The sequence below is a fragment of the Hippoglossus stenolepis genome, chromosome 9 (genome assembly GCF_022539355.2).
Source record: "Hippoglossus stenolepis isolate QCI-W04-F060 chromosome 9, HSTE1.2, whole genome shotgun sequence".
Lineage (NCBI taxonomy): Eukaryota > Metazoa > Chordata > Actinopteri > Pleuronectiformes > Pleuronectidae > Hippoglossus > Hippoglossus stenolepis.
This window is the reverse complement of record NC_061491.1, coordinates 2526215-2549224: the sequence shown is the minus strand read 5'-3', so window position 1 is coordinate 2549224 and position 23010 is coordinate 2526215. Positions and strand designations below refer to the sequence as shown.

General features: G+C 41.1%; 1 protein-coding gene across 1 annotated transcript in view; it reads right to left on the bottom strand.

Moving 5' to 3' along the window:
• Positions 1-404: 404 nt before the first annotated feature.
• The window catches only part of whrnb (whirlin b), a 90804-nt gene continuing 68198 nt past the window's right edge, over positions 405-23010 (bottom strand). Inside the window, exons 6-11 of the mRNA XM_035165088.2 lie at positions 18303-18488; positions 16430-16621; positions 9692-10409; positions 8548-8723; positions 6221-6352; positions 405-2085 (exon numbers count right to left, since the gene is read on the bottom strand). Coding sequence (XP_035020979.1) covers positions 1909-2085; positions 6221-6352; positions 8548-8723; positions 9692-10409; positions 16430-16621; positions 18303-18488 — 1581 coding nt within the window. The 3' untranslated portion in view covers positions 405-1908. The remainder of the gene's footprint in view (positions 2086-6220; positions 6353-8547; positions 8724-9691; positions 10410-16429; positions 16622-18302; positions 18489-23010) is intronic.

Sequence of the window (23010 nt, the reverse complement as noted above, 5' to 3'; positions counted from 1 at the left end):
TGAACACAAATGTCCAAGTGAGACCCTCCGGAGTTTCTGCAGACTTTATCACCTGGCCCCTTAGTATAAAGTCCGCAGAAAGTCGATATAACACAGCAGGAGATCCTCCGCAGGATTAACCAGAGAGAGAGAGAGAGAGTGTGTGTGTGTGTGTGTGTGTGTGTGTGTGTGTGTGTGTGTGTGTGTGTGTGTGTGTGTGTGTGTGGGGGGTTGATGACGCTGCTATCACACCACAGATGCAATAATGACAAAGAAAAACAAACAAAAAGAAAAAAAATATCTCAGGATGAAAAAGCTGCGTCAAGTGGCCATAAGAGCCTATGGCGGTGTCGATGTGCTCTACACAAAAACATGTGATCTTTGCAGTGGAACAAATAGCCATCCTGCCTCTGTCAGCTGCACCCGACTGCTCCACCTCTCGACTGAATAATACGGAGGATTTGTTGCTGTCGTGAACGTGTCAGAGCAGAGAACCTCCCGCTGCGTTGTGCATGTGTGAAAGACAAACTGCGGAGAAAATCCGGACCCAAAAACGGCTTATGAGACAGGGTTCCAAAGAATAAGGAGTGGTGAGGTGAGCAGAGAGGTTGTAAACAAGGCAACAGTTTAGCTTGATTAGCTACAGATTATTCGGATTTGGATGTAAACGTGAAGACCCAAAAAGTCACTAATAATTGGTCAATGGAAAAAAAATGTGCACGTCAATATAGCTGGCATATGTAGTAGATAAAGTAGGATTAAAGTTGAATTTAGAGGGGAGTCTGTAAACTGTTGGAAACACCGTTTGGGGAAATTATTTTACTGAAATTGTCTTTGTTTTCTTTGCCAAATAGATTTACTTAACTAGGGAGGGTGTTTATTCACAATCTGATTGTCTGATAGTGGTTGTTTGTACAATCTTTTTTCAATGCAATGTGGGATTATTACCAGAGGTGACAGCGTGGCTTGTATCGTTTTAACATTGAGTGTGTGTGTGTGTGTGATCAGGACCAAATTTGGTCAGACTGCTGTTATGGGACGATACAGAAGTGGCAGTTTTAAGTACTCTGACAGGTATCTGTCTGTGTTTGTCTGTGGACAAATTTGTCACCACAACGATGTCACAGCTGTGCCAGATACAGTCACAAACATTTGTGAGTAGCATAACTGAGTTCAAATTGAAGGCCGAGCTCCAAGTTGGTACGAGCCACGTATTCATGTAATAATGCTAGAAGGTCACCACATTGACAGCGCAGCTGCTGTGATCCCATCATCAAAAGCTCTCTAGTTTATTTTCTAATTGTGAATGCGATCACTTTTGATTTCACCTCCAGGTTAAGTAATAGTTCATCTGGCTAAACTGCTTGTTTTAAACCTGCCTGGTTGTTTTTTTCAGCGTCTCACTTAATGTTTAAATATCAGTGTTTAACTTGGAACTACAATGTTATTTTCATGTAAACGACAGAGTCAAGAATCTTGCTGTAATTAACAAATAATCCTTTCAGAGTTCATAGCTGCCTCGAGAGCAGCTCTGCCTCCACAGATAAGGTATGAAGAATAAAAAATACCAACTTACAACTAATTTACTGACTAAAATGTGTTTGGCTGTTTTCATTATTATTTGTTATGGCAAGCCACCTGGGAGTACTAAGTGTCCTCTTGATGACACATACAATAACATTCAGGATTTGAATGCTAATGACCCAGGTAGGACATTTATGTTAAATACTAGTGTAATATCCTTTTCTGAATTTAAATTGTGCAAATCTCTGTTGAGTGCAATCAGCAGCATACCCGACACATCTTTCCCTGAAATTAAAATGAGGGCCATGGGTACAGGACAACTTCATGTGGAGTTCATGTGTCTCCCTCAAAGCGGTAAAACAGTGTCTTCTTAAATCAAGATGCATAAAGTGCAAAGTCTTCATATTAGAGTCCCGGCTCAACCACCAGGAAGTCAATGTGATCCATGTCTTTGGTCTTGAAGGCCTCTGCGATGATGCGGGCAGCCTCCTTGTGCTCCCGACCTCTCAGGGATATTCCGTTGACCTCCAGGATCACCTGACCCACCTTCAGCTGGTCGCAGTTATGAGCGGAGCCTCCTTTCTGTCACCGGAGACATGGAGACAAGGAAGGAGAGAAGGTAGATAACAATGTCATTTTTGACAATAGGCTTGAAGATTTTCCAGTGATTTTAAAACAACTCATTTGGATATTAAATTCCGTTGTAATTTACATCGCATTGCACAGTCCCTTCCCTGGTGTTTATAATATTTGTATATTTAAAGGTCCAGTGTGTAGCATTTAGTGACATCTAGTGGTGAAGTTGCATGTTGCAGCTGAATACCCCTCAACTCACACCAAACATGAAAGAGAACCTGTGGAAACCTTCAGTTGTCACGATATAGTTTGTCTAGTTTGGACGACTGTAAAAAACAAGGCAGCCTCAATAGAGAGGACAAAGTTCAAATTTATTCTAAAATATCTTGCATATAGTTCAAGAGACCACTGCAGCTAAAAAGGATCCTGTTAGGTCTGTATTAATGTAATAATCTAAATTGAGGTCAGACTTCATTAAAGGCATCTGCTGTTTTTCTCCTCAAAGCCTGTGAAGTTCAGCATTGATTGCACTCACTCAGCTTCCTAAGCTCAAACTTTTAACCACCTCAGCAATTATGGTGCTTTCAGTGGAAAATGGTGCAACTCCATCAAACTTCTCAGTGTCACTTTCTCTCACCGACCAATCAATATCAAGAAGGAGGCAGGATGTAGAATATCAACATCATTAATGATGGGAGAGGAGAACATGATCATGGCTGTCACTGACAACACAGTTATTTATGATGCTGAGGGACTTTTGCAACTTAGCTCCATCGAGAAGAGACACCAGCACAAGAACCTGCCTGTGGACATTAATCTACAACGATGAACTTGTAGTTAGCATTCTTGTTTCAATAAATACAGCATGACTTCATTACAAGAACACATAAGCCCACATTCTGGAAACCCTGTGTTCCTACAGAGAAAACTGTCTGTGTTTTATTGGGAGGATATGTTTGAACCTTTGAGGTGCTTCACTTTCTCCAGAACATCTCCTCGACCTTTCTAGTTGGGAATTTCACCTTGGCCAGGTGGTTTCCCAGAGTCACCCAGTCTTCCATATAAGCTACATACAAAATAGAAAAACCTTAATCGTTGTCAGTCCAGAGTAGCAGACTAGGAGGATATTACCAAGGACTGCATTAAGATGGATTGTCTTATGCCCAGACTGTCAGGAAAACTTAGTGGCAGCCATTTAGACCTCCACATTCTAGGGTTGAAGGGGACAATGAAACAACGGAGCAAAACACTAAGTGAGAGATCTATCATGTTGTGTAAAAATATTCTGCATTATGAAAGTGTGGCAGGGTACATACTCCATAGTGTACACATTGGATACAAGGTGTGCAAGGTATGCATTTCCCTTTGATGCTTTTCATTTTTTTGCACTTAAAGTTTTGCTTTGTTTTCAGTGAATTCAATCCAATCCTGAGCTAAAAGGGGAGATACAATCACCCCCTGGAAATAAACCAACTGTTAATCCATTCAGATATCTCTCTGTGTGTTCTGGTAAAGACATTTCCTCCGAGTGGACAATGGAAATCAATGAATGCAGCTTTTGAAATACTGGAATTGACAGTACAATTTGATAATTGACTCTGTACCACTGAGTAGTTCCAACTTCAAAAAATACATTTTGCTCCATTTAAGTACTTTAGATAAATGTAGAAAGCCTTCTAGTTTAACCTTTGAACTGCCTTCATATTTGATATCAGTAAGATAGGTCAGCTGTGAAGAAAATGAAGGATGTGATTTGATGACTGAGATGAATAATTTGTCTGTTTGCATGTGTGAGCAGTGTTAAATGGTCGTTTACCACTGTGCACACAGTATTGCGAGACCATTTGCTCTTTTTCTAGGCAGCCCAACAGAGCCACAGGGTAAATGTGTTTATCCATTCACAGATCCTTCTTCCTCTCAGGACAATCACAACAGCTGTCATGAACATGCACTATTCTGAATACGTTAATTTGCTGTGACATTTTATTACAAAGTAGCTGCTGAAAACATGACTGCAGGGCAAACAGGCCATTAGTAATGACTTTCAATTCTGCTGGCTGGTTGAGAAACTCTGAGGAGGTAATGAATTAAGCTATCTTCAGACATGACCTCCGTGTAAAATACTGACAATTGGCTACGGAGTTTACCCAGAGTTTGTCTTTCACACATGCACAGAACAACAGCACCAAGTAGATCACGTGATTTTGTTTACAGCCCCCAACACCGTCGTCTTATCACCACAATCTCTCTTCACATATTTGTCGGTGTCTTCTATGTGTTTGATGCTGTTTTTTTTTCACCTAGACTTTTTTTCATTATTGTGTCCGTCGCATTTTAGAAGCATCATCAAACCCCCCACTCGGTGAATCCAGTGGGAGATCCCCAGCTGTGTTCACACATCAACTTCTCCTGGAATTTGAATGGACTTTATACTAGGAGGTCAGGCGAATACATTCGTAGAAACTCGGAGTGCCTCACTCGAACATTTGTGTTTACACCTCCTCCCGAGAATATACGGAGGAACTGCGGAGTCCAGTGCATGTCTGAAAGCAGCTTTGGACACACTCTTAGCTTCTTCTGCAATCGTCACTAATATGCCTTTGAGCAAGGCATCAAGCCGCTTCCACTCATCAAACCTAGTAGGTAAGAGTACAAGGATGAGGTCAGATTAAGTGGCCCTTTGTTAGGGTTTTAGAAAAATATATTCAGGCATCATTTTGACAATTTAAAAAATATATATTAATAACTCCACCCGTGTGGATCGTAGGGTCAACAAAATCAATACACACATAAATGATCTCCTACTGGTCAGACTACAACTTTAGTGAATGTACTTTTCTAAAGTGAGGGTTGTATAGTATCCAGGAGGAGACCATCTATGTGTGTATTGATTTTTGTGACTCTACTCTGTACAGCAGTGATGCTATTGAATATTTTTGCTGTATGTGTCTTCGGTGTTGCACTTTTTTCTTCCTGATCGGATCGCTGCTCGTTTTGATGAAAATCAAGCGGTAGCTGGTTGTGTACATTACTCTGATTGGAAGGAGGCTTAGCTTGTGTTTTAAGGAAGTTTCTTTTATTAGTTATTGATCCGTAAAGTCAGAATGAGTGAATATCTTTCCAACATCACCGCAGTCAACTAACTCCTGTACTGTCATTTCCACACATAGCAAGCCAAAATGCACTATGGTCTGACAGATATGACATTTGCATGCAATACTTTCTGGTGCACAAGAGAAAAAGTATTGCAGAAACTTTATTCTATTTTTTTTTTTACCCATGTCCCCTTGGGAGCTCTGTACTGTCATGATACCAAATACTAAAATAATAATTTCAATAATAATAGTGCCTGTCTGAGTCACTGTACACATAATAACTCATCTGGAAACTAATTCAGCCTGTCTGTCAACACAGCAGGCTTTAAAGAAAGATTTAATCACACACTTTCAATCTCTTTTATACCAACAGGAATTCAAGACAGTGTGTGCAGCCAATCAGAAGAGGCCAAAATTAGCATTATTAGATTACATTCCCTTGATATGTTAGGAATATAATTGGCTTGTATTCATGTGCAACGTCACACTGATTATAGGGGACACTGTGTCTGACGAGCTGATCAGTGACTGTGAAGGACATCAGCGGACTGACATTCACTGTCATCCACTGTGCTGAGATTCACAGACACACGGCTGAACGGAGTCATTGTTATGGAAATCACTGCACAGTCACGGAAACCCCTCAAGGATGGGGGTGTTCTGACCAAGGCTCTGATGTTCATGCTGATGTTATCACCTCTCCCCCTCAGCCCATATAAACCACAGATGTTATGGGAATTTACTGCTCTGCTCTCTTTGTACTTGTTGGACTTAACAAAATGTGAAAGGTGCCAAAAATAAATATCATCAGGAAGATTTGTCTTTGCAAATTGCTTAGAGTGCTGTCTGGGCAAAAGGCTAATCATCAGATGTTGGAGGAAGACGGAGTTTCTAGTAAAGCAGAAAGGGGAATGTTAATGCATTTTCTGCATAATCTTCAATTCAAGTAACACACAGTCGATTTAAAAGAAAATTATTATTTGCATAGTGGCAAAACAATGGCTTCAAACCAAACATCAGCAAAACACTACGTATTGTTGTCTCACCTGAATGGTGACTATACGTGGCAAAGGTTGGCGTGTATTGGCTCCCCCCTCGATAGCGATGCCAAGGGTGTTGCTATTTTTCACCACTCGCACCAGGGTAGCGGTGGCTGCTGGGACCGGTGAGCCAGTCAGCTGGGACACAAGGTGAAGAGGTGTCAGATCGAGAGCTTTATTTGATCTTTGCAATACAACCCAACCCAAAACAACTCCTGTAGCAAAAAAAGAATGGTAAATGGTTTGTACTTTACAGTACAGTAGGAAGAAGGGCACTCTGAGAGCGCCTACCTCTGCGCAGGCTAAAGACTTGTTAAAGAAAGTGACACAAATTCCTGGATCTGCCTGTTTATCAGGATTTGCTACAAAATGTAATAAGCTATTTTTTGTTCCTGCCCAAACATTCCACAACATTTTATGGAAATCCAACATGCAAGCCCACTTCACACAGTGACCGGTCTGGTGCCGGGAGGTGTCAGTCATCAAGGTCACTGTATATCCAAGTGCTGAATAACTGGTCAACTGGACTTGGTTGAGTTTCTTGAAGATGTCGTTGATGTTACCTGAGAGGCTGGACCCAGCCTGCTATTGGTTTCACTGGGAGTCGTTTGTAGGTCGTGGACCCACCCGCCCCCTGTGAGTCATGTGTCCTAAGGTGTGGATCGCAGTGAAACTCCCCGGGGATGGAAGTCAGGACCGTGTTGCATGTGGCTGATAGGTAGTGTCTTAAACCTCCTCCTCTGTTCAGAGATGGCTTCCTCCACTCCTCTTTCAAACCATCTGTCTCCCCTGGCCAAAATGTGGACATTGTTGTCTTCAAATGAATGTCCCTTGTCCTTTAGATGTGGGTGGACTGACCGGAGGAGCTGGCTCTCCTGTGCTGTGCCATGCGTTTATGAAGGGGTTGTTTAGTTTCCCCAATGTACAGGTCCGTGCATTCCTCACTACATTCAACTGCATATACTACGTTGCTCTGCTTCTGTCTGGGTGTTTTATATTTGGGATGAACCAGTTTCTGCCTCAGTGTGTTGGCAGGCTTGAAATGAGCAGTATGTGAAGATCAGGTGACCAGAAGGATCAGAAACACTGTGGGGACATCTGCTGGGGAGGTGGGAGATGACGGGGTGCCTTGGAGAGAGAGAATTACTGAAGCTAAATGGAGGTTATGGAGGCTGTAGAGTCTGGCGGTTTGGTGGGAAAGTTTTGTGATGTGTATTAGCTCCTCAGAAAAGCAGCAATTTTATCAGACATGCTACCCATATGGTCACATCTCGATCTGCACTCCTTATTTATCTGGCCGTTTGACTGCTACCATAGAGTGATGCACTCATTTTATAGACTGTATATAAAGATGGACAATGTGACAGCTCGCAAAGGTGATGGCAAATTAACTATACTAGTGGCTGCAGTATAGGTAATAAATTCCGACCCCTCTATGTTTGCAGATGGGACATGGGCCAAAAGAAAAAGTTAAAGTACATGTCAAATAATTTTTTTAAGATGTTTTTTGTCATTTTAGGTAGTTCCTATCACCCTGATGTATGTTCAAGTGTTAAAGTTTATGATGTGTTTGGTTTCAATTAGCTATTTGCTAGAAAATATTAGACTCCGGCTCCAAACTACATCACCAGCGTAAGATGGCAGCATCTATGTCCGGGATATTTTAAGCTTATTTTTGTACAGTGGGAGGAAGTGGAAATGCATTGTCCATTTTTATATACACTCTATGGCTGTGTCATATGAGGTAATATGATGTGCTATAGGATTAATCACATTGCTTTTGTGTGTCTGTTATATGTTGTATTTGCTCACTTAAAGGTTCAGTGTGAAGGATTTAGTGGCATGTTGTGGTGAAGTGTCATGTTGCAGCTGAAGACCCCTCAACTCACCCTCCCCTTCCAAACATGAAAGAGAACCTGTGGTAACCTTTAGTTGTCATAAAAACTCAAAGGGTGTTTAGTTTGTCCAGTCTGGGCTACTGTAAAAAACATGGTGGCCTCCTTAGAGAGGACCCACTACCAACTTAAATATAAACAATTTAAATATATTGGGCCCATTCTAGGGTAAAGAAAAAAACAATTTGTACAATTTAGATGATTAAACACTAGTGGAAACATCACTAGGACTATTTTATATTTAATTTCTGCAAATAGATCCCTTTCACCCAAATCTTACACACTGAACCTTTAATTTCAGCAACAGAATAAGTCGAAGTTGAAATCACAGTTTGATAAATGTGTGGGTTTTACACAGAAGGTCACAGTGAGACGGGACAATCGGAATGATCGAATGACTTGCTGAAGTGGTTGTTAATGATAGCATGAGGCTCTCACTTGTCTCGTGGCCCCTGGAGGTGGTACATGGGCCCCTGGCTGTTCCAGATGGTTCTTCTGGTTCTTGCTGGGTCGAGGGCTTCCATCTTTACTGAGACCTCCTGCTTCAGCAATATCCACCCCGCTGTCCTCACTCAGAGTCTGGCCACTGTCTGACAGCTGGGACAGAGTCGCCCCTGGATAGGACACAATAATGTTAGTATGCAAACAGGCATTACTGTCTTTATTAATCTCCTCACAATTCTATATTATATTTATTTATGCAACATGTTAACCTCTTAGCTTATCAGTATAGGCTACTATGTTGATTTCCAAAATACATTTCTAACTAGTATAATATATAATTCAAATATTGTATATAATCAATGTTGTACAATATAGCCACAGACTACTTGATTTGTGAATCACCTTAGCACAAATATTTGCACGGTTCTTTTATAAGGCTTGTAATATTGTAATGCACATATTGTAGTATATCGTTGTATTACGTAGGCTTTTTAATGGTCTTTAATTTCTTCATTTGTTTTTGCTTATTTCATTCAAAAAGGTATTTGTCTTAATCTTAATGTTGATTTTATCTTAAAAGGTTTATGAAACTCAATACATCAATATTGACGGTGAACAATATTGGTTTCATAAAAAAAAGTGTACTTAAAGTATAAAACTTAAAAACACTTGTTCTGTACTGTCACTGTTATATTATTATATTACTGGATCATTATGGTCATTATCATGTATTAACATTTCATTAGTATTTTAAGTTGTAATTTGTTGAGGCTTAACAGTTGAGGATTTTAATGCATCATCATTTTGGAACTGTTTGGTTTCTCTACAATATTGTAAGTTCTCAACCTTACTATATGAGTGTGAAGATAATATATGTTGTGATTTGGTGCTATACTATTAGGATCTATGCTTTAATATGCTGTGCTTGTTACAATTAAATATTGTTAAAATTTGAGATTTTACACCAGATATAAATGACTCAGATGCTGACAGACAAGTCCTCGGATGTATGACAACATACAGTATCTCCACATCACTAACATATGGAGCTGTACCCAATATTTGTAGGTACTTGTATGTTGAGGCATAGATGAGTTGTATTTCTGCACTTGAAGGCAACACAGTGACACCTGCGTACCTCTTTGCTGTGGTCTGGAGTCTGCAGACAGCCGGTTTGTGTCTGTAACGATGACTTTATGAGTGAGGGCAGGGGAGCAGTGCAGGTCTGGACTACAGGGTGGAGGAGCAGGTGTGATCAGAGAAGGGCAGGGGGAGGGACACGGCGAGGGATGGGGGGACAGATGAGGCGATGGCATGGGAGAGGCTGCTTTTGAAGAGGAAGCCGACTTTGACAAGATGGAGGACTTCTCATAGGAGCTGGATCTGGAGGGGAACTTGACAGATCCCTGTGGTTTAGCAGAGCCGGAGGAGCCCCGGTGGTTGAGGAAGCCTGGGCAGGTGTGGTGTCCGGAACTAGGCCTATTGTGGTGGACAGGATGTTGGTGGAAGTGATGAGCGAAGTGCGGGTGGTTGTGGTGTTCGGAGTCGGAGAGCTGGAAGAAAGTCTGGCAGGTATGATGGAGGGCATTGAGAGAGGTGTGGTGGCTGGCTCCTGTGCCTGTGTGGTCTGCCAAGGTTGGGGAGGGCTGGTGGGTGGTGGGGAGGGATTTGAGCGACTTGTGGAGGCAGCCCTGCAGCAGCTGGGTGGGGCCGGAGAAGAGCAGGCTGGAGCCAGGCTGCATCAGCCGGGCCGAAGGCTTCCGGCCGAGATCCATCGCCCTAGGTGACCTGCTCTGGGCCTGGAGAGGAGCAACTCGGAAGGGTGGAGGAGATTGACTTGTAACCTGCACTTCATCCTGTCGGTGAAAAGTAGGAAGACAGAACTCATGAATCAAACACGATTGGTGGAGCTCCTGTCACTGATAAGTATCAAAATGAAAAAAAACAACAACTTTTAATTGTAATCCTTAAGATTCACACACATTGAGTGTGCTTATTGAAACGCTAACCATGGTTATGTTTAAAAAGAATATTAATGCTCTGACATGTGGGTGAGATAACTTTGTTTAACTTTCTCAAGCCTCAAATCGCTCCTTGCTGCTCAGAGCTTTCATTTTTGACGAGTGAGCTGCTTTCTCTGATGAGCACTTATAGTTTAGAACCCATTAATGGCCACTCGCAGCTATAATTTCTTAAATGCAATTTTCCAGTGCTGTGCGCACCACAAACAGAATACCATTGTCCTCCATTGTGTGGGTGCGGAGGCAGAAATAAATGTATTCATTTCTATACTTTGATAATTGACCTTATAGTATTTTCAATAAATTTAAATGGTTTAGTATGTAGCTGTCTACATGTGTAGCATGTGACAGCTGCATCTGGCATGCGTCTGTTGCTCACAGAGCGTGTATGCAGCAGAGATGCTACCTGAGGTTTCTGGTGTATACCGCAATAAAAGTACAGCTATGTACTCAAGTAAATGCTAGGACATCTACGGTAGCCATGCATCCTCAAGTCCTGCAATAATAACAGTATTAATGGGTTCAGTCAACATAAATGCTTTTACTTTGAAACAGGTACAAGAAGTATAGCAAATATTTATGTTTGTGACATATATGAAAGATAGAACTTAATCAATATTGTTTTCACTAACCGTGTGTACACTGAGGAAATAGGTGAGACCCTGACTCAGCGTGGCTCACACACAGGAGACGCCCCAGAGACGTGCAGCTCACGCAGGCCGTTTGAATGCTCTAACCTGACAACATGGGCTTCGAAATGGAAAGCGAGACATTTCATGATGCCCATGTGCCGCTCACTGAAGTGTTCTTAAGCACTCAAGGATTCTGAAGCTAATTCTCTAAATCCACAAGCCAGATTTAGGGGTAATCTGTTGTGGATATTTAAGGTCACCCTCTGACCTTTCATATAGCAATATCATCATCTGTACACTCTATATTTATGCCTCTATATACTACATATAAGATTGCAATGAAAGTTAACCGAGTGTAGTCCTGCTCCGATGAACTCCATCAGTTTGGAGCTCCATGAGCCTTTATCCCCTGCCTTCCTCTGGCTAAAAGGAGTCACAAATGCTAATGAGAGATTTAATGAATTCATGGTCAGCTTGCCGTGAAATGTGCTGAGCAGAGCCATGCTCCCAAGGGGACAAAGTCTTGATTTGAATGACTTTCTTGGTGTTACCCTCAGGGTTGGCTTTACAACTTCACCCCAGTGCAGTGTTAATAATCCGACACTGTCCTGCTGTAGATGTAATGATCATTACTGTTTGAATGGGACTCCTAGTGGGGCTAACAACTCTTAGCCTTGTTATATTAATCTAATTTGTCCTCTGGAAATAATGTAACTCTGTGGTTTGTAAAAAAAATGGACAAACATGGAAGATCATTCACACACAATCCATTTTTATAGCAGATAAACCCCAAAAATGAGACCAGGCTTTTGTGTTCTCCTCTCGCCATCAACAGAGCCATCAGCCTGCAGAAGCAGTGTGAAGCTTTGTGGTACTACAGGGCTCAATCTCAAATGAAAACTTTGTATGATTTACTTTAGCCCACTTCATGAAGATGCCAGATGGATGGGATTTGCCCAGTGGGACAATATAATGAGCGCAAGAAAGTTTAGACGGTTAGAGCAAAGGGATTTTTCCAGTAACAGCTGAATCATTAGAGGCCGTTTGAGGCTTGAGGGTCTATATCGTTTCAATGCTGCAGAGGATTGTTGTTCTGCCTGTGGGCTGGCATCAACCGTGGCTGCTGCACTCATCTGCACTGCAGTGTCTGCCATGTCTGCTCACCGACTGGAATGGGCTCGTCTTCTGAGGAGGCCTTTCATCTGCATTCTGACAACATTTATATGTCTGAGTTCACCCGCTGAATTTGTGAAACAACTAAAATGACAAATTTAGTCATTTTTAAAATAAAAGTCTTTAAGTTATAATTATAATCATGACATCTAAAAACACAACAACAGCTCTGCTATGTATTTGTCTAAAGCGACTAAAGGTTGTCCGTGTAGATTTACTGGCACAAACAACTGGCTTACGTCGTCCTTTTGGAAAAGTTCTGTTGACTCCGTACACACACAAGCGCCAAGAAGGCATTTAAATATATTTTCGATGCCCTGTGGAGGCTGTTGGAGGAGCTTAGTTTTTATCTGGAGAGCAGAAATTATTCTACACTAAAATTAGAGGCTAAAAAGGTGAATGACTCCTTTCCCATCGTCAGTAAAGGAGTTTTCCTTTTCAGTTTTTTCCCCCTGTCATGTTCAACATCACAAACACACAGAAAACAGAGGGGCTCTCTCCTTTAGCTGTTTTTTGACCTGTGGAAAAGGGGCTTTAGAGAAACTAAGTCAACCAGTGTAGTTTGGACATAATCTTAATCTAACCAGCTGTCAAATGCGGAAGCTTACATTTTACTCCTGCTATGGCCAAAAAACAAAACCCCAGACATTTTTTAATGCTTTAAAGATTTTTTTACTTATTTTCTCACTAAGTGGGCTCTGAACTCATCCTGCAGACTAAAGGTGCTTCTCTGCTAACAGCCCTCTATCGCCGCACAAGCTGTGTAGAAATTGTGTAAATCTTTTTCTCATCATTACTTTGTAACACTAAATCTTCAACAAAGGAAACAGAGTTGCGTTTCCCTTCCTCTACACCTCAGTGCTTCAGACCAAGGAGACACGTGGACATGTCACAGCAGGAAAAGCACAGTTGTAAATAATAAAATGATTGATGACTGAATTGTAAGTGCTTGAGTTTCAGGGTCCTGGTTTTTCTGCTTCACTGAGACATTTATTTTATCAGTATCACTAATGACAAGTCAAAATGTCTGCTGTGAAAAGGCCTGTGAAATTGAATGTGAAATGGACTATTTTGAATTTGACAGACAATGAAGTTGCCAATGAAATAAAGAAACAAGGAATTTTGTATTATGACTTGATTGATGCTCATTTCTAAACAAGTGAAATGGAACAGTCTTTTCCATGATCATTTTTCATAATGGCAACGCTCTCATAGGCCTCTTTCATTTTTACACCTGCAAGCCAATGATGAAAAGCAATGGGTAAGATGAAACACAGTTTGGGTGAGGTTAATAGAAACTTTGTTTAAATTAAAACTCAACTTTATTATATTATGAATGCCTACTCACAGGGTTCATTTGTGAATGGCAAAGACTGTACTTTAAAGTGCATTGAGTCATCATCAAGACTACAAAAGCGCTATATAGATACAGAAAATGTACCATTCTTTTTACATTTCATCTATTTAGTTGTCCATGACATAATACGTTTTAAAGCTTGTGTATAAGGGCTCTACTGTAGCTCATCATGTACTTTCTAAATACCCCCAACCCCTTTTCTTGGAATGCTCCACTACCTCTAGCTATGTTAATTACAGTTATTGGTTATTCTTAATGACTGTCTTTTGCCGCCAGCCTGCATGGAAATATCTTTGTAATGAGACAATGGTGTGTCACAACACAGTGTTGCCACGATGAAACTAAGTGGCTATCAATTAAATGCAATTAGCTTTTAATAGGGGGTTGTAATTTCACAACCACAATAATGAGTTGCAGCATGGGGAATTTCTCAGACACGTGCTGTGCTGTGGCAAACACTGACATCAGCCCTCTTTTAGTAACAGCACCAAACAGACATCAATGACAAGACAAATGCACTAAAAGCTCCTGAAGGCACAACGAGTTTGGTCAGGCAGTGGGCCAGAACTCTGGAGCAGAGGGAAACCAAGTTGCACCGTTGCTTCTCTATAGGGCCCAGACTGCTGGAGGAAGTGGGTCAGCAGGAGAAGGACACCTGTCAGATTCAGGTCTCTGAGGATTGACATGGACCACAGTAAGCATTGACACTCGTTGACCTGCCACAAACTGTGCTGCTCTGTGTCACTTTCCGACCGAATGGTTCCTGTTTTCACTATCGTCTAAAGACCAGGGGAGATGAGGTAAATGAACCAACAGCTACAACAAGCAGGTTCCACTCCAGTGCACCAGGCAGCAGTAATGCAGAGGACTACATAACAGTGGGAGAGACTCAGATTGTACTGCTGTTGATTATAAAAATAGGCAAACCGGGACAAACACAAGTGTCAAAGTTTTCACTTGAAATGCTTCCAAAAAACTATTTTATGTGCAGACTTTTTGGGGATTAAAAGATTTCCTCAGAATAAAAACTTGGAAACTGCTGGTACCTGCAAAGGTTCCTATAGCACTACCGCAAATGTCTTGAAGTGTTACAGCATTTTTCGAAAATACATATAAGTGATTGTAAGTGATGTATTGCATCATGCGCTTTACACACATTGCCATAAATATGTGTATTGTGTGGGATTTAACTGTAAAAATACATCAGAGGTTAACGGTGTATAGTCCGGGGGAAAGTTCCTTGAGTGGAAATGCAGCTTCAGGCAGTTGAGAGTGAGGAGGATGGAACAACATGTGTGTAGAGCACTACTGGTCCATATCACTTGTATTACTCATGGTTCATTCTTACAAATACCTGGGTGTACTGTGATTTGTATAAGAATGTCCATGTGGATCATGTATGCACTAGGATTCAACAGCAGCTCTTTGTGTAGACGCAGGGTGTTTGGGGTTGGACAGAGGATGATATCTCATCATGATGTTAATGTATTATGTCATGGTTCCTCAGCTTGGTTTGGTATCGGCTAAACCAAAATGACCAATAAACAGACTGGTCAACACAGCAGTTGGGACGAGGGTGAGGGTGCATCCCTCCCTCCAAAAAGTATTTGAGAAGACTGTAATCCAGGAAAATGATTACTGACCCCTCCCACGTCCTGTACTAAGAATACAAAGTACATGCTTCCATCAGGGAGACACTACAGGGTTCCAAATGAATACAAGATGAGATACATGAAAAGCTATACAACTCTTTCATTACTCTGACAGTGAATCTCCAAAATTCAGGACTGAAGGAGCATGTGAGATGAGAGATTGTTACATGTATCTGAATGTCTGCACTTGTCTGTACTATGCACTTTATGTCTGTTGTATTCATGTGTTTCTTCTAAGATAAATTTCACACACACACACACACACACACACACACACACACACACACACACACACACACATGCATGTCTCCCTATAGTTGTGAGGACACTCATTGACATACAGCATTCACTAGCTCCTCACCCCAACTTTAACCATCCCAACTAAATGCCTAACCCTAACCCTAACCTAAACCTAATTCTAACCCCAACCTTAAAACTAAGTCTTAACCCTCAAACAAGCCTTTGAAATTGTGAGGACCAAACAAAATGTCCTCACTATCCTCTGACTCCTCTGATGTTTACCAGACTAATGATGGTCAGATGAAAAATAATTCTACCTTGTCTTACAAATTTTACAAAAGTTAGAAAAATGTTCAACATTAACTGCCCAAAACAACACGTGACAACCAGTTTGACTGCAACAAATATTACATTTGAATTCTGAGACAAATTTTATCTTCCAAAAGTCGAGATGTTGAAAACATCTGAACATAGCTTCCAGTAAGCATTCTTTTTGATAAACTGAAAAATCGAAGCAGTTGAGTGTAATATACAACACGTAGATGTGAAATACTTACTGTGATACACTACAATATTTGAACTTTTTGTCAAATTATTTGGGAAGCAGCCGCAAATAACAAAAAATATCCCTGGCAAAGTCCAAATTTCCATTCTGAGAGTTTGTCTTTCAGTTGTGAACTTGCTCTAATATCCCTTATTTAGGTCCTATACATCTTTGTACAGATTAAAGTGACAAAGTAGGCATTATACCACACAATATTACAACAGATCTTTTTAAGTTGCAATAGATAAGGGATCTACCGTAGCTGGGACAGTGTGTACTGCATCATGGATCACAGGAGCTGCGTGGTTGCAGTGGGACGGTGGGTGCAGCACTCCCAGGCCTCCGTGCCAGGCCTGGTGGGCTTCCCTCTCGCGGTGCAGCACCAGTCTGTCATAGAACTCCAGATCCTGGGGAGACACCAGGCTCCTCACCTCAGACAGCATGGACAGCTGCAGGGAAGGAGCAGAAGAACTAGTTGAGAATAGACCACACGAGAGGGGAACAGTTGAGAGAAGGTGAGACTTAAAGTTTTAGGATTTTATAGACTTTTCAATTCCCATCCATTGTGACTTATGTTGAATAAACCCACACATTGTAATTAGTGAAGAAGAGATCTCCAGGTTCAGTAAAACCACTGAAAGATGTGTAAACCTGTTTGCTGGAGTTTTATTATTCTTCTCTCTGAGGTTATTGACATGAGACTATTACTATGAATTCTGTTTTGAACTTACAATGCTCTTGTAGAGTAGCTGAATTTGAAATTGCTTGTAGTAAGGTGGGAATTAGTGCCTGAGGAGGTGGATGCTGCTCTGAGATACGAGAACATGACAACTGAATTAGGTCATCAAGTCCTACCTGGGTTGTGAATGAAGGGCATAGAAATCTTGAATGTACAGTAAATTACACTTCTGAAGTGTCAGACCTGCTCAACTGAAGTTGGACATTGATATTGACAGATACATTCCATGTGTTCAGCATATCTAGTTGATTTGGTTTTAATTATGTATAAACCAATAAGGCAACAATAACCTTGACAATGAGAGTTTACAAAGATGGACATCATTACAGCTCCCTAAATGTGGAATTCAGTTCAATTCAATTTGATTTGTATAACACAGAATCACAATATAGATTATGCCAAGGCTCTTTATATAGTAAGGCCAAGACCTTACAATAGAGAAACCCAACAGTTTCTACAACGAGCAAACACTTGGCAACAGTGGAGAGAACGGAAATCAACAGTTCAGATAAGGGTCCAGCCGAACCTGAGGCAGCCAGTCAGACTGAAGTCAATAATCTACATGTGCATTGCAGATGCATCTACCCCATGTCAAAACACAGACTAGCCAATGCTGATGCTCCCACCATGCGACCAAACAAAGCTCTCATGCTATAGTCTATGTTACAGTTTATCTCTGTATTTGCATGAGCACACACAATTCCTCTCGTGACTCTAACCAAAGTGCATTTAGAGGAAAAAACTGTTAACTTGCCTACATCATGGCCAGTAAGCAGCCATGACTGTCAGGGGAGTAGATCTGATCCTTGAAACAGGCATGATGATGACCTGTGTTCTGGGTTGCAGAATCAGATTCAAGTTAAGATTCCGCTAATTTCTACTAATGTTAATGTAATTCTAATTTGGATTTTCTTTCCAACATTTAACATTTCCAACACTGATGGAAAATGGAAAAAAATATTAATCATACATCTGACAAATGCAAAATACAATCTCAGAAAATTGAATGTTTCCATCTTTTAGTTGAACCTGATTGTCCTGCACTGGAATAACTAACTAATTTCACAAGTCACCATGGCAACACCAAGCATGTCCCTGTCCTGGCTGTATTCATCCTTTTTTTTAATTCATTTAATTAATTTAATTTGTGTTGTAGTCTATGCAGCATTTGGTACAAACTTTTTATGTATTTTCCATTCCACAGACATCTGAGTATTTGCCCACATACAGTATATAGGTGAGCTAGACTGCAGTCCGGTTATCCGACTTTATATTCCCACATTCAGATATACTCTTAGAAAATTATTTCTTATTTTGAAAATATTTATTTCTTTTTCTGTTATCATTGAGACCAACAGTACAGTCATCCTGTAGCTGCCAGGCTGCTTTACCTTTGCATGTGTGTTGAAGAGCTCAAACAGAGCCATGGTCAGTGGCTCCACTCCTATGTGTCCCTCCTGGTACTCCTGCAAGTAGTAGACCATGGTCTTCCTCTCTGGTTCTGTCAGCAGCATGTAGGCCTGCTGCTCCAAAGACACCTGGACACCTGGCGGACCCACACCTCTGTATACTGCAGGCTGGATGGACACAGACAGGACAATGCATGGAGAAAGCAATAAGAGACATGACAAAGGAGAAATGAGGGTCCCATACAGATAGAATAGGAAGCGTTATCTAGCTCCACAGGTCCAGTGGCATGCTAATGGGAAGTCTTCAGATGTGTGCAGCTTCCATTTCCTCCTCTCATCCTTTACATGACAGGAGATGAGATTATCATCCTCAGAAAAAAGCCACCACTTCAAAGCTGCAGGGTGAGTCAATCTTCATAAGTAGCTCCACCTAGCACTTCTCACTGTTGGTAGACAGCCTCAGTGTGTTCCTCTGGCTTTACATGTAAATAACTTCATTCTGAATTTTTGAAAAAGCTGCAGGGAAAGACTTTCCTTCCCACAAAGGTTTTTCTGTTAATAATGCAAAACAAATAAGTAGTTCATTAGATGACTGAAAACTAATATTGTCTGTTAGGCTGCATTCACAACGCAGGATCATTTGTGCTTATTCGTGTTAGTCGTTTGTTCGGCACGTTATGCGTCAGTAACGCGAATAATTACCACCGGTGCGTATTCGCTTGTTCTCCTCGCGAAGAGAGGAGGACTACTGGCTGAAGTGAGTACAGCTGCTGTGTTGTTCATGTTGGGGAAACACCGGAGGAAGCCAGTGGAAATGCTGGCTGAACTCAATACAACTGCTGGGATGTGTGCATTCTTTTAATAACTTTTTTTTCGTAATCTCGACGTGTAAAAATAGAGTGTTGTATCTTTTGTTTTTGTACTAAATAAATATGCATGGAGGGAATTCCACTAAACTTGGTGGGAGTATTACTTGGGAGATTATCTCCAGATTATTAACTTTTATAGCTGATCAGTCAAAGGTCAAGGTATGGTTTGAAAACACATTTTTAAACACACCTCAGCAAATAATAGCTAAAAAGGCAAATATAAAACAATCCAAAGCTTACATTAATCAGAAGATTATTAGGATAGAGATGTTTTACTGTTATTTGGCATTTTAACAATACAAAACACTTTTGTCTGGCCGGGGGATATACAGCGCATGCAGGGTATAAATATGCATTGCCCCTCCGATCTTTTCAATACAAATGTTTCCTTGTTATATTGTTGTTATGGTTCCCGGGGCAGGTATATGAACTTAATCTTTAAACTGGTGGTTAGGGTTGGTGTCTGTAGTGTATTTTAGGTGTGTGATATATGTCTTTATATTTCATAAATGCACTAAATACTACACGTGTTGTCGCTCAGAACCCATTCAACATCCATTGTAATTTATTAATAGATACCAAGCGTCTGTTGTGATGCTTGTTGAACGTGCATTAAATCAACAAGGCCACCCATCAGATCTGAATTTAAAACACTCAATAGGCCTTGCCAGCATGGGGCACGGAAAGTAGATCCATTTCTGAAGAATAGCTGCTTAATTAGAGCAGAGCCTTTGATCCAGACAGTGTTGATTTCCTGCACTTATTAGCGTGTAGCTTAGATGTTTACAGCATCAACAGAGATAATTCAATAAAGAGCTCAGTGAGAGGAGGGCTTGACATGAACAACACGGCAGAAAGAAGTGGAAATGATATAAGAGGGACCAGATTATTTACACAATATCATTAGCTACAAAGAAACATGGATTCTTTTTGTCTTTGGTCAGAATGGCAGGTGTGAAAACACAGTCAGTCGTGACACTTCAGTGGAATAAACTGCTCATTGACCTGAGATCAGCCCACTAACAATAGTAAACTCAATGTTTTTCTTATTCCTCAGGCCTACAATATTGTATGTGTGTGGGTGCGTATCTGTGGAGTGGGTGTGGGTTCCTCACTGTCTATGTGTGGGTGGTTGTTTGCAAATGCATTCTCATGTAAATCCCATAGAGTTTACCTCTAATGAGATACACACTATGAATAACATGTATTTGCTTTGCCCTCTGAACTAACTCTGTGTATTGGAGGTGACAAATACAGCTTTTCTGCAAGATACTCAGACTCTGAGTGATTTGGGGAATCATTGCTGTACTGATGTTACATGTAAAACACATATTTGGATGCTTGCAGGGGGCTCGGCCTGTCACAGTCAGCCAGAATGGTTGATGCTCGCATGTCTCCTCTTAGATCTATTACTTAGACGTTTACCTGCTTCAGCAAATCAGTGACTTGACCTGCACTTTGAATGACTCCATTGATAGTGTTCAGTCTCAGTTGGCTATCGAGGTTTGGGAAGTTGGCACTGCGATAATTTTCTTTATTTTCAAACTCACAGCATTCAGCATCATTTTACATAAACCCAATTACAAACATCCTAAACAGAATGAGCTCAGTCAACCACATCAAATTAAGTCACAACAAATAATGCAAATATATGTGCAAGGGCAGATCATATACTAACAGTAAAACTTGGCAGCAGTACCATGAGTAAATCCTCTACCTGCAGCAGTTTGAGTCAGCAGGGTCAGCAGCCTCATCGCTCGCTTGTACGCTTGGCAAAGTGAACTGAGTCAATAGACATCGACAAACACTAATAGCAACGGCAAATATATCACTTGGTGAAGCAAAACAGTTTGTGTCCATCTCAGTACTTATAATAGAAATCCTGGAGTTCCTGTGCTTAACACCACTGTCATGTGGGTATGGAGCCAGAGCCAATAAGCAATTAGCTCGGAGCAGAGGGAAACAGAGTAGCCTCGCTCTTCGCATAATTCAAAGCGCAGCACCAGCTCAAAGCTCTCTAATTAACATGCCCCGTCCTGTTTGTTTCATCTGCACACAAATGAAAATATAAAAAATGAAGGGACCAGTCACTGTGCTGGGTTTTTCACCAATAAATACTGTAGTTAAAGTCAATAAGAAAGAGTTTGTCCATGTTTCTCCACTATATGCCTTTAAATGTATTACATTTTATACTATGCCATAGCCAAAGCAGGTGGTGCATGCTCATTTCCCTAACACACCTCAAAAATATAATATGTTTTGTGTTACCCCTTGGGACTGTAAACCTTCGACCAGAGGGAAGAAGTTGAAATTCCCCATGTAGAGGATGCGAGTCATCATTAGTAATGGAGCTGGCCATCCTCTGTAGCTGTCTGGTGCACAGGGCCTCTAGGCTCATCTGATGCTCACCAATCAGCCGACATGTCTCTGATCTGATCTCTATCTGACTCAGTCTGTTTCTGTCCTTTAAAGACAGGGTACCAAACCATGACACCAAAGAAGAAAGATGAAACAGACTCAATAAAAGCATGATAAAAAAAGTGTCAGCATTGTTTTGTCAATATTAAAATAGGTCATTTTCCTTAAACAGTACAAACGCTGGTGACCCTTTTTGCACAGAGCTTCACTGTTTGCATCAAAGTTGAGTTTGGACTCAACAATAGTCCCAAGGTATTTACACGATTCCACACATTCCACAGTTTGACTTTTGATAAAAGTGTCTTTGTGTGTGTGGGCACGTTTTCTGAAATCGATGACTGGCTGAAGTCAGCTGTTCATCACTGTACCTGTGTCAGTTCACCATCAGGGATGTTGAGGACTCCAAGATGTGGCTGTGTAGCAGACTAGGAACTTAGTTTACTCGCTCAGCTGCCTTTAGAAACTCTTCTTTGCTGATTCCCTTTGCCAACTCTGCTTGCTGCCATGGCTTATGAGATTTAAGATTTGGCACTGTTGTCTTGCTCAGCTTTTATAGGATACCTTTTTTAACTGCACAAGCACAACAGCAAGCCCAGAGTAGTCGGTCTTAGGTGCACCAACTGTGTGGGCATCTTGAAGTGCACTTCCTGTGTTGGTTCATTTATGTGCCACGGTGCAAAGTGCAAGAGAGCTGGCTGAGGTGGAATGTACATTCAATAGATTCACCCTGAGCCAGTGAGATCACTGGTGTTTGAAACAGCTGAGCCAATCACAGTGACACGTGTCATCAACAGCTCAACATATGAATAAAGGCGTCTCCAGGAAATCATACTATTGTGTGAATGTTGCAGAGCAGCACTACCAAGCTGCAGCAGGAGGGTGAGGTGTTTTATTCAACTTGTACAATAATGGAAGAAATAAACAATGTTCATGAAACCATGAATATGACCATACAAATGTAATCGTTGTATTTCTACTCTAAATCTGTAAATCACAGCACTACAGAGCAGTAAAACAACTGCTTAGGAATTACTACCTTTCAGATGCAGCCACAGATAAAAGGTATTGGCTTAAAGTGAGGAGATAATTTTGTGCAATGGCCTCTTAACTTAATGCACCAGAGAATTAATATATGCCAGTGACAGAATCAGCCCTCTAGCTCCCAGGCTCACTGGTTGATCACAATGATGATAATGTGTTCTATATACAGACCAGAAACTGATATCATAAACTAAGATGAACAGTGCTAACAGGGCAGGTACTATGATCAAGTAACAATAAGCTTAACACAATATAAAGTGACAGCATGCAAGTGTAACTGAACAGCTGTGCATCAGGAGAAAGATTACAGTTTATTGATTGGACATAAGTTCCATATGTCAGAGTCATGAGCTGGAGAGAGC